Source organism: Athene noctua, chromosome 23, assembly GCF_965140245.1.
Source record: "Athene noctua chromosome 23, bAthNoc1.hap1.1, whole genome shotgun sequence".
In the NCBI taxonomy this organism is placed as follows: Eukaryota; Metazoa; Chordata; class Aves; order Strigiformes; family Strigidae; genus Athene; species Athene noctua.
In genome coordinates, this window is record NC_134059.1 from 4,089,498 (window position 1) to 4,101,955 (window position 12,458).

The 12,458-nt window shown below is 52.1% G+C and overlaps 1 protein-coding gene across 2 annotated transcripts in view; it reads right to left on the bottom strand.

The window, feature by feature from the left end:
• Positions 1–6,614: 6,614 nt before the first annotated feature.
• Positions 6,615–12,458, bottom strand: part of BRPF3 (bromodomain and PHD finger containing 3) — a 29,777-nt gene continuing 23,933 nt past the window's right edge. For both annotated transcript variants that reach the window (XM_074925180.1, XM_074925179.1), the window contains 2 exons: positions 11,646–11,800; positions 6,615–8,965 (listed from right to left, as the gene is read on the bottom strand). In XM_074925180.1, coding sequence (XP_074781281.1) covers positions 8,782–8,965; positions 11,646–11,800 — 339 coding nt within the window. In that variant the 3' untranslated portion in view covers positions 6,615–8,781. The remainder of the gene's footprint in view (positions 8,966–11,645; positions 11,801–12,458) is intronic.

The following is a 12,458-nucleotide window of genomic DNA, read 5'->3' on the forward strand; positions in this document are numbered from 1 at the left end:
ACTGAGCCGAGGACGAAGCCCTCCTGCCACTCCACCCCCTGCCCTGGGCTTCTCTGGCTGGGGCCACCTTGGCTTCGCTGCCTCGTGTTAACCTGCCGCCACGTGCGCTGCCCCATCTGCTCCCTTCTCTCTCCGACACCGTTTGCTCCAACTCCCAGATGAAAATGCCTTATCAGAGACCCCTCCCCGCACCGAGGGCAGCAGGGCAAGAAGTTTCTCTCAGGGCTGAGCTTCGCTCCGAGGGTCCGGAGCCCCCAAGCACTCTGTGGGTTCACAAGAGAGCCCCTGGCACCTGCCCTCTCTCTCCTCTCTCCATCCTCTGCGCCTCCCTCTCCCCCCCGGGCAGCGGGACGGGCACGGCGGTGGGGGAACGACCACTCCATCCACACACCGACAAGGGACTTCTGGTGACTGATGTGCTGTCAGTACAGCCCCCTCCGGCGCGGGGGGGAGGCGTGGGGGGGCTGGCAGGGGAGCAGCATCTCCCCAAAACCCCCCTTGCAAAGCCCCCGCTCCTCCGAGGCGTTCTGTGTATATTGTGTTCTTGTGTATATGGGTCAAAGATGTACAATATAAGTCTTCTGTTTGTAGCAGATAATGATTTTATATTTATAACGTGCACCCCTTGTCCTCCCCATCCTCTCCGCACCTGGGAAGGTCGCCTGGGTGCTGCAGCGTTGGGCTTTGGACCCCTCCAGAGGTGGGGACCATTTCAGAGCCACCAGTATTCCTGCCCCAGGGTGTTTTTGCAGTGTTGGATCTGCCAGGAAGAGGATTTGGGTTTGGAAAGGCCAAGGGAGCTCCCAGCAGGAAGCAGGGGAGAGCTGTGTCGAGGAAAAACAGGGTATCAGGGGCTCGTCGGCTGCTGGCACGTGCCCCTCCGGGCGCTACGGGCTCTCCGGGAGGAACGACCCCGGATCCAGCACTGGCCGCCCCCGGCGCTCCCCGGCCCTGCGGACGCGTCCTCCCGGCCCGTGCCGGCCTCCTCGCCGTCTGCTTTTAAATCAAACCGGTTGCGAATGTTTTAATGGGCTGTTTAATTCCCGTGGGCAGGCGCTGTCTGCCCCAAGGGCTGGATGCGGGAGGGTCTGAGGGGGACGGACGGCCCCGGGCCCCCCCGGGGCTCTCCCGGCGTTCCCACGGGGGTCTCGGCGGGGTGCGGAGGTTCCTCGTCCCTCCGCTTGCCGTTGCTGTTCCTGGTGGGAAAAGACAGCGGGGCTGGGGCCAAGCATGTGAAAGGCTGAGCCTTGTTGCCAATAAAACTCCAAACAGTGTCTCAAGAAATCGTTTTCCTTACCTGGAATTGTTTTTCTCAGGCATTTGGATTTTTACTTTTATTTCTGCGTGTGCCTTTCGTTGTTTTCGCCAAGAGACAGACCTGCTGGTCCATAGTTTAACACAATGAATTAAAAAAAAAACAAACAAACCAACAGACCCCAAACCCCAACAACTGATCTGTGTGGTCTGGCAAGTGTGTGCAGTGGGGTTGGGGGTGGTGAGTCCTTGTTTGGCCTCATGAGGGGCTTTGGGCATGTTACTCACACACACACACACCCCCACACCCACCCTTGTGCCTCAGTTTCCCCACCTGTATAATGGGGAGGTTCTCCTCTTTGTATCTTTGGTGGTGGTGTCTGAGTTTGCTGGCTCAGAGCAGTTTATGGGAGGACAAACCTTTAACCCCCACAGTCACTTTCTATCCCCTGTTAATTACTTTTTAAAGTTCAATAGAGTAGAACAAATATAATTACTTCTGGATGAGTCTAATTACCTGCCTTTGTCGCCCGGGCTTTGTTACAATCGATTGCCAAGCTCTGGCTCTCCAGCTCCTTCCCCTGGGTCCCACCGTGGCTGCGCAGCCCCTGTCCCCAGCCAGGGTTTGTGTCCTGTCACCCCCGTGTCCCCATCACCCAGCCGGGCCCCCCGACACCTCTCCTGGGCTCTGAAGGGGGGGGGTCACAGCCCTTGCACGGTGGCACTGAGCAAACCCGGGGGTCGTCCTGCCGCGGGGACGGTCACGGGGTGAGTGCCGGGGGCTCGCAGCGGGGTTGAGGTGGGGGGGTGGGTCCTGTTCACCCCATGGGCTCCCTTCGCCCTGGGCAGGGTCCCCCAGGGCCACCGCGCTGAGGAAGAGGAGGAGGAAGAAGCCATTGGGGTCCCAGTTTCCAGCACTGACCCCCCCCACACCTGTCTGCAGAGCCTGAACTTTGCAGCAGCTGAGCCTGACCCGAATTTGGCCGCCTGTGAGGGCGCAGGAGGGTGCAGGTGCTGGGCGGGGGTCCCAGGGACGGGGCTGCTGTGGGTACCCGGGGGGGGCAGCAGGGGGATGGGGGGTGTGGGGCTTTGCAGGGGGGTCTCACCCCGCGGACCCAGCTGGGTGCCCTCGGCAAGGAGCGGGACAAAGCTGGTGGCCTCAAGGCAACAACAGTGCAAGGAAGTAAAAATTGCTTTTTTTTTTACATAGCTGTGAGAAGCTGCTTTGTCAGGGCAGGGGTGGAAATTAGCCCCCTCCAAGAGCTCCAAAAAGGGTCTGGGGAGCTGGGGTGGCCCCCAAATCCCTGCCCCACCCGCTGCAATCAGTTTCTGAGCTGCTAATTTGTGCTTAGCTTAATTACCTCGATGGGACTTTCAAGACCTGTTGTCCTGGTGCCACTCAGCGAGGGGCTGATGCCAGTGAGGACCCCCCCATCACAGACACACCGCCCAAAAACCTGCGCTGAGCCCCCCCCATCACCAGAACCTCCTCTGTGCCCCCCCCCGGGGGTTGGATTTCTTGGCACGACTCCTGGCACTGGGTCATCTCCCCCGTTTCGGGCCGGGGGGATGAAGCCGGGGGCGAGCGCTGGGGCTGGGACCAGCACGGGCATCGTGCTGCGGGTGGTGCACCCGGAAGATGCCATTGTCATGGAAACCTTTTTGCCACAGAGTAACTCAGTAATATTTCATTTGTTAAAAGAGAAAAAGACAGGGGCGGGAGGGGGAAGCTATTTTATTAATATGTAATAATTTCATCCCAAAATGTCAGCGGGGAATAGGCAGCGGCTGGGCTGAGGTAGGTTCATGGCTGCTGGTTTTTTGGTGCTTTCCTCCAGAGAAGCAGCTTCTGAACATTCCTCTTGCTAAATCCTTCTCCCCCATTTCTTGCAACAGGTGGAAATCATAGGGGGAAAAAAAAGTGAATAAATCTCCTTCCAATACCTTCACCTACATCTGCAGCTCTCTCTCAGCCATGGGACATCACGCACCATAAAACCTCCATTACAGGAATCCAAATCAAGGTATAAAGGCTTGAAATACTTACCTTTTTAAAAATTTTTTTTCCCATTCCCCAAAATAACTGACAGAATTACAGCACAAGGCATCGTGCAGCGGAGGGTGGGGTGTGTGTGTGTGTGTGTGTGTGTGTGTGCGCGCAGCAACAGGAGGAAGCACCCACGTCACTGGGGATGCTGCAGCAGGTGATGGCCCAGGGCACAAGGTCTTGGGGAAATGAGGGTGGGGTTTTTTTGCCTGTCAAATCAGCTGCCCTTGGGGAGAGGGTAGGAATGGTGATAGGGAGCTTATTTGTGCTTTAAAACACTAAGGCATTAAAATTGCAGTGTGAGAGCTCCAGGCTGCCAGGAAGGCAGCAAGGAGCATCCCGGGGTGATTTTTGTGGTTTTGCAGCCTTGGGATCAGGACGATGCTCCCTTGCCTCCTCCCCGGCTGCGCCCGCTGCTCCTGCAGCTCCACCAGCGCCCCAGAGCCTGGGCGGCAGCGACCCGCTGGCTCACAGCTCTGCCCAGACCTGGCTGCCCTGGGTGTCAGATTCCAGCTCCTCACGCTGTTCCCTTTGATTTAAATTCACCTGGAGACAGAGACAAGGCTTTCATTTGCTTTGCTTTGCAGAAGGCACCCAGTTGGGTGGGAGTGTTGATCTGCTCGAGGGTAGGGAGGCTGCAGAGAGACCTGGCCAGGCTGGAGCCATGGGCTGAGCCCAACTGGGGGAGTTTCACTGAGGGCAAATGCCGGGGGCTGCCCTTGGGCCACAACAACCCCCAGCAGGGCTACAGGCCTGGGGAGGAGTGGCTGGAGAGCTGCCGGTCAGAGAGGGACCCGGGGGGGATTGATAGTGAGCCAGCAGTGTGCCCAGGTGGCCAGGAAGGCCAGTGGAATCCTGGCTTGTGTCAGCACTGGCGTGGCCAGCAGGGACAGGGAAGGGATCTGAGCCCTGTGCTGGGCACTGGTGAGGCCGCCCCTCGATAAGTGGGTTCAGTTTTGGGCCCCTCACCCCAAAAAGGCCATTGAATGACTCGAGCGTGGCCAGAGAAGGGCAACGGAGCTGGGGCAGGGTCTGGAGCACAGGTCTGCTGGGGAGCGGCTGGGGGAACTGGGGGGGTTCAGTCTGGAGAAGAGGAGGCTGAGGGGAGACCTCCTGGCCCTCTGCAACTCCCTGCCAGGAGGGGGCAGAGAGGGGGGATGAGTCTCTGGAGCCAAGGCCCCAGCGCCAGGCCCCGAGGGAATGGCCTCAAGCTGCCCAGGGCAGGGTCAGGCTGGCTCTGAGGAAGGATTTCTGTGCAGAAGGGGCTGTTGGGCGTTGGAATGGGCTGCCCAGGGCAGGGGGGAGTCCCCGGGATCCCTGGGGGGGTTGAAGAGTCGGGCTGAGCCAGCGCTGAGGGATCTGGGGGAGTTGGGAACGGTCAGGGTGAGGGTCATGGTGGCACTGGAGGAGCTTCAAGGGCTTTTTCAACCTGGATGATACTGGGAATCTATGAAACCATCTCATCCCCACCAGAGTCCAAATATCCTTTTCCTACCACCCATCATCCCACTCAATTAATTACCTGCTGGCTCCCCTCACCCAGTCCCTGCAGAGCCTCTTCCCCACCCTTTGCCCTCACCCCATGCTGCACCCCCAGCCCGGGCGCAGCCCCCCAGCCCCCCCGTGGCAGAGGGAGCGAGTCCTGCAGGAGGAGCCGGGGTTGGACAATGAGAAGTTGGACAACGAGAAGCACCGAACTGGGGGTGCCTAGGGCTGGGCACGGCCCCTGCACCCCCCTGCACCCCCGTCAGCCCTGCAGCAGTCGGAGGGGCACAGACACCCTGCTCTTGCATTTCAGTCTCCTCCGCGTGATTTTCTGAAGGGAACGTCCACAAGAAAGACCCTTCTCTGGGTTTGGGATGTGCCTTGTTCTTGGCCATTACCTGTCACCCCTACACCCGCCACCTCGACAAGATCCAAACTTCAGAAAATTAGGAATGGCTGCAGAAATCCAACAAACTTCTCCTCTCCCCTTGATCAAAATCTGCTGGCCTTCAGCATCATCCCATCACCAGACAGAGAGCCGTGTCCTTACCCTGCCAGCGTGCTGAGCCAGGGGAGCTTCTTGTTTCCTTCCAGCTTGTTTCTCCTTTCTTTGCGACTCCGAAAAGAACCACGGAGAAAGGGATGGGGCAAGGCTGGTGGCTGCACCTGAAGCACTGACGACACCGAGTGTGTTGTCACACTTTCACCTTATGCACCATATAATGAAGGCGAAATCAAACTTTGCTAGAAAGTTTTGCTTGCAGAACTGCAAATTAATTACTGGTTTCAGGCAAAGGTGCTGTCAGCAGCAGCCCCGGAGGGATCTCAGCAGCTCCCGCAGATGCTGTGACCAGGGATGGATCCGGGCAGGACAAACCCAGCTCTGCAGAAGGCAGAAGCATCTGAAAGGACAAACCTATTATGGGGAAAACAGAAATTTAATTACTCGGTATTTTGAAATCAGTTGGAGAAGTGGCTGCTGGAGATTATCAGGAACTGGGGGTTTTCATGGATCCAGCTGACAACTGTCTGAGCCTGGGAGGCAGAGGAGCTGCTGGCAAGGCTGGGCGGGAGGCGAGGGCCAGGCTGAGGCCTCAACCTCCTCTGTCCCTGCAGAATTTGGGGCACTGATGCAATGGGATGGGAGAAGGTAAAGGAGAAGTGTCCCCTGGCTCCTGCAAGTTTTGCATCATGGGGATGGGTCTGTGGTGGCACCCCTGGAGAGCAGCGGCCTCCAGCAAAACCCAGGGCTGCGGAGAGGGGCTGGGCAGCGGAGGGGTCCTGGTGGTGCACCACAAACCTGAGCAAGGAGGGAAAAGGCATCTTAGGGAAGAGAGACAATGCAAGAGCCCTGCTCAGGTGCAAAACCCTCCCCAGCCAGCAGCCAGGGACCGGACCGGCTGCAGAGTGCGGCCCTGCTGGCTCCTGTCCCCGTCTGTGGGCGAGTCCCATGCCCGTGGGCCAGCACTGCAGGAGCCCCCAGGCCCACCAAGGGCCAGCAGCATCACCAGGAGTCGGGATTCAAGCCCCAGCTTCCCAATTCCCATCCCTCTGGGGCTCTCAGGCATCCCCCGGCCAATGCACGGCGCCGGGTGGGATCCCATCCTGCAGCACCCAACTCTGTTACCCACCACCCTGGGAACAAACTCACCTCTGGGAGATGTTCAGGGCAAGCACAAGAAAGGCCTCCACGTGTCCCTTCCCTACCACTGCTCTTTGCAAAGGCTTTACACCTGCATCTGGGACAACTGGGATGAATAAAAACCCTCACGGCAAGTCCTGGACCTCGGGACAACACTAGCAAGGATGGACCTTTTTTTTTTTTTTTATACATTAGAACATTTATTTCTCAGAGAGAAAATATAGTCTCAGACAGTCAGATTATAGTAGGTAAAATTAGCATTTTTTTTTCTTTACAAGCATAGATTTTCTTATTACCTCTCTTATACCATCTGATATAAACAATTCTAGAAAGCAAATAAACTCACTTTCTACAATAAATAGAGCGATCTGTGCTTTACAGCAGACTGACAGTAACGTTTAGGTCCCGTAGCGACAGCAGGATATCAGCCAATTCAAATTCTAAAATGTCATTTAAAAAACAAACAAAACAAAAACCCCAAAAAACCCCCCCAAATCCCAAGATCTTCAAACATATACACAGGTCACAAGTCCACAGCTGAGCTACCACCTGGAAAAGTGTATGTTCCTTTAAATAAATTACACTGTGTGCATATAAAAGACCCAGCAACACAACTGAGGACTTCAAGAATGGTGACAATAGGTCTAAATAATTTAGAACAATATTTTACAACTATATACACAACAATCCTTCCCTAGCCACACTCCATAGGCATTATTATAATTATTATAATTATTATTACAAAATCCTATGCCCCATCTCTATATGTTACAGGAATCTTCCTTAAAGTGTGGTTCCATGTCCCAATGTATAAGAAGTGGTATTTTAAAAAAGTAGACCAAGTAGAAATGGCAGTGATTACTCCCTACTATTCATTATTATTATTAATTATTATTTATTATTATTCTGACCCCACATTCTCTTCAATATGAAAAAGTTAAAATAATAAAAAAATATTGAGTTAAAAAGCGAAATGATGATATTCAATCTACAATCTTGCTCTGCACCTTTGGTTCTTAAAATGGGAAAGCAAAAAGGGATACACAACAGAAGAGATCAGAGAAATCATAAAGTCCTTGGCTAATAGAAAAGGTTTTGTCATCAAGTTTCCAAACATCAGTTACCCCCGTTTTTGCAATGCAAACCCCAAAAAACCAGGGATTGTCTGCAGAGCTGGGTTGACTTGGGTTTTCATGGATGACAACGCTGGAGCCCCACACACCAGGGAAAGGACACGGGTGTGCGGGAGAAGGCGAAAGGCAAAATGGTCGTGTGCTCTAGTTAGTGCTTGGTTTTAACCCAAACCGAGCCAGAGGAAAACGTCAGAGAGACAGAAAAAAGGGAAGAAAGGAAGAGGAGCCTTACACCAAATGTGCATAAACCAACACAAAAGATGTATCTCCCTCCAACCCTGATCAACCTCAGTGCCTGCAAAGCTGCTCCAGCTCATTAGACACCTCCAAAATTAGTTTTGCTTCTTAAAAAAAGGAAGTTCTCTTTGCTTACACTCAGCACTGTACTAAACCATGATAGGAAATGTTACCGGAACAAGCACAGTCACAGAAATCAGAATTTAAATGTGAAACTACCAAATAAATTTCTAGGACACACACACACACACACACAAAAAAAAAAATCAGGTAATTTGCTTTTCATATTTAAAGCTCTGTGCATCTGTGCATGTAAGTGTGCAGCAGAGGGGAAGGTTACCAAAATATCTCAAGCTTTTCTAAATGCAATGAGAGAAATCCAACATGAGAACACCACGTACGTAGGCAGGAAAGTCGTAACGCCAACTCCCAGCTACGATTTTTTCTTTTTTTTTAAAAAATGTGATGGGACAATCAATGTCATTTAAAAAAATGAAAAGGCCAATGATGGTTAGGGTAAATTTGGCACAAGAAAGTCCAGTTGGGATTTCCGTAAAGGATCCGGGTTTGGTGACAGTGGTGGCGGGTTCCCAGGAATTTCTCAGGGCTGGCTGATGATTTAACCCCAGTGGCAGGGGGGAGGCAGGGGCGAGGGAGGGTGCGTGAGGTCCGACCATCCGAGTGCTGCGCTCCGCTCGCTGCACCAGCTCACCTTGGCTCCCACCACCTGGCAGCTTTCCCTAACTCCCTTACTCCTGGGCCCTGTAGACTGTACATTTCATCTCCTGCCAGCTCTTCAGCAAGACACATTCAGAAAGAAGCTGGACAGGCTTATTTTTTTGGCACATTTCAGGGTACTTTGAGGAGCACTGACAGCTGCTGGGAAGGGCATCCCCCGGCCGGTCAGCGCACGGGACGATCCGCTCTGCCGACGCAGCGAGTGCGGGGTCTGGAGGAAAAGGAGGACCAGCCACCCCGACCCCTTACAGATAACTGGAAGTAACAAAGGGATGATCTCCCCGCACACGGCTCATGTGAATCATGGCTCGGTCGTACGCCACTTGCACGGACTTGCGGATGCTGGTTTTTCGTCCTTCCATCATTTTTAACTTGTCCACTGTGTCGTCCACGCCGAGGGGATAGACTTTGTCACGTGGAAGCCACTGCCTGCAATAAAGGAGAGGGAAAAGCTCCGTCACCGAGGGAATCAAGTGGGGAAATGGGGAAAGAAGAGCAAACACCTGGGGGCCTCTTGCCTTTGCAACGCTACGCCTGAGCCATCTGGAAGAGGTGACTGCTCTGACGTGTCTGGCTCTTGCACCCACTGCACGGCTGCTACAGGACAAGGAGTTTGTCCTGAAAGTTTCCAAGACATGGCCAAGTACTCCAGCTCCTCAGGTATTCCCCATGTATCTCAGCAGCAATTGGTCACTTCCTCCCCAGGAGCAGCTATGTGTGACCTTTTTGTTTATAATTAACACCCCACAACAATGCTACAAATGTTTAACTGCTTGCATTGGACATGGAAGAACCACCTGTAGCCAAAAAGCCTTCCTGCACGAGCACAGTTTTCTTTCTCCTCAGAGTCCTTACTCAAGCTCCCTTGGAGCTCCAGGGGAACCTTGGAAATTCCTCTGTTCCACAGAGTAGCTACCACATAGTGAAAAGTAAGTTTTTATCCCCTAGAAAGCTGTGCCTTGTTCCAAGAGGCTGTAAACATCAGGGTTTAGGTGGGTACACCTATATGAATTCATCCAGAAACAGGCAACTTCCAGTAGACATGTCCCAAGCCCAGGTCGACCCCAACCAACCGATGACTTAAATTGCAAATGCCTTGACTACAGCAAGTTTTTATTGTGCAGTCATGAGCCCAGGTTAAGCAGCACACTCAGAAACATGCCATCCATCCTCCCTGCCAAAGTCCAGCCCCTGCCTGGGAGTCCAGCCTCAGGCACTGCCAGCACAGTTCAATGCATCTCCCAGCCAGCCAACATGGGCAACCCAGGGCAGCTCAGCTTAGCTTCACACAAAGATAAAGGACCAGTTTCAGTCTTTCTGCAGCATCACCGAAGTCAGCAGAATTTGGATTTGTCACTATAAGAGGTTTTTAGGACTCTCCTGAGATGCCTTAACTTCAGACCAACTGCAAACAAGGCTCTAAGTGGCCACTTGAGAGTGTGAACATCCACCAGAGCTTGACTCCAACAAAAGCAGGGCAAAGCCAGGGAAATGCTGATTTTTATTGGGAAGGCAGTTTCAATTACAAGTTTGGATTTAATTTTTCAAAATGGATGATTACAGCAACAGGAAGCACGGCACGGACATCGATCTGCTAAAAATCATTAGTGCCTCTTTGAAGAACATGCCCAGTATCAAGTGGTTCTGGTAACCAGGGACAGTGAAACAATGCAGTGTACTAATAAAAAGCCTCAGGAGGGCATCCCTCGGCACCTCTTTTCTCCAGAGGACACAAATACTCATCAAGTGATGCAAACGTGATCCCATCCTCAGATTCCCAAGAAGACTGCACATGCTTTTCCTTTGCCTGTCTTGCACCTTGCCTCCATCTCTTTAGACCGCATAAAACACTGCAGCAGCCCCAAAATGCAGGGAGAAACCCTCCCCCTTGCTGCTTTACCCCGCTGTGTGCTTGGCTCTGCTCTCTCCCCTGATGCACCTTCCCTCCAGCTGTGTGACGCAGCCTCTGGGCAACATTCACCTCCTTCCTCCAGCCCCTTGCCCTTCCCTGATCTCCCAGGGACGCCAGCAAAGACCTTCTCAGGGAGACTAAGGAGGAGAAATGCCATCGAAGTAACACAAGGCTCCTTTTTAAACTTAGTATCTTACTTTATAGAGGCAACAGCAGCAGAAGCAAGCCCATTCTCTCCTCCATTCCTGCGTGCACCCCAACAGCCCAGCACCCTCTTTCTCCGCGGTATAAACCCTCTGGATCTGTGATCCCAGCTGCACACAGGTACTGTCTCCTGTGTGACAATTTATTTGTTTGGTTCATGTTCCCACGTAGCATTTTCTGGTTAAATAATCCCGTGGGGTCAGCGTGCAGCTGCTGCCTCATTGCAGGGACTCACCTCTTCCAGCATAGTTCTCCCAATTTTACAAGTTTCCTGGTGTTCATATACAAATTTCAAAGCCTTATTGCTTATTTTAAGGCACTTCACTGCTTTGTGGTTTATTATATCTGGCTGGGTTATGGTTACCATGTGAGCATGGTCAGCCACCTATACTAAAATCAGCAGATTCAGCCTGTCTGAGACAGAACAGTAAAAGGCCTTGAGATATTTCACTTGCCCTGAACCAGGTGCTTACACCTACGTTTTCTATCTTAAACAAATTCCTTGATTTGAAAACTGCAGGTACTCGGCACCTCCAAAAAATCAGGCAAGTCTAAATATGGAATAAACTCAGCATTTTGAAAATGTTACCCTGGAGATTTTTGGCAAATCTTTTGCGCAGCAGCAGAACTGGCTGCTCAGTCTGCTGGTGTTTTAAAGTCAAATGCTCTAATGTGCTGCAGATTTTGACTATTAAATTGGCTCTTCATGTGCCTCAGTATTTTTGTGGCGATGTGACTCCTGGGTGAAGGATGCTGGGCTGTTCACCATGGAAGTGGAGCAGGCAGATGTTGTGCTCTTGGGCCAGAAAAAGCAGGCTGGCTTCCTTATTTAGACTCTTCTTGACTGCTGCATGTTTAAATTCTCCAATTTACATGGAACATCATCATCATCATCATAATCCTTGTTCGCTCCCACATACCAAGGACCATGTTAAATCTTCCCTCTCTGCCACAGCACTCACGACAGGCCCCCACCTGTCTGCACACACTCACCAGGTTCTCTTGTTGTCAAAGAAAAGGACGAGGAAGAGCTTTTCTCCTGCCTCCGTCTGCCTCTGCTCCCCCAACTTCAACACATCCATGGGTGGGACCGGGATGGGGACTCCATTGTGGAGCAAACCCTCACGTGGCATCTTGGGATCGATTATCTAGTGACACAGGGAAAGGATTTTTAAGCACAAAACCCTTCAAGTACTGTAGAGAATGCTTTTTTTTTTTTTTAATCGTGTTCTTTCAGTCTATCCAAGCTAGACAATTAAAATCTACTTAGGATGGATAAGCAAAACTGCTTGTTTGTCTCAGCAGCTCTTTTTAAAGAACTTTCCTGTGCTCAGGGCTTCCCCCGTGGAAGGGCAGCCAGCCAGTCCAAAAGCCAAGCACTTGGTCTTAAAAAAGGGAAAGAATGTAAGTATGTGGTTCTGTGTCGACATAGGTGCATTTACACTAATTGGTAATTTAGTGCAAACTCAGTATTGTTGTGTTCAGCAAAGGATTTCTCTCCCTCCCTCCAAACTCTTACAATAAATGTCACACCACTGCTGTACTCAGCAGGCAAAATGTGATTTCACAAAAGCTCCGCTCTGGTGCAATTCACTTGACTCCAGCAGTATTTATACTGCTATCAGATCAGAATCCAGCCCAAGATTTTGAGAGAGTCGACAAGCAGTGCCAGCTTTGTCAGGCTAGGGGAACACAGACTATAGTCATTTTGGGGAGAAGTAACAACAGATGCATCGATTCTCCCCATATAAAGCAGAAATGTCAGCGTCCAACTTGTGTGCTGTGTGATCACAGAACGGAACAGGA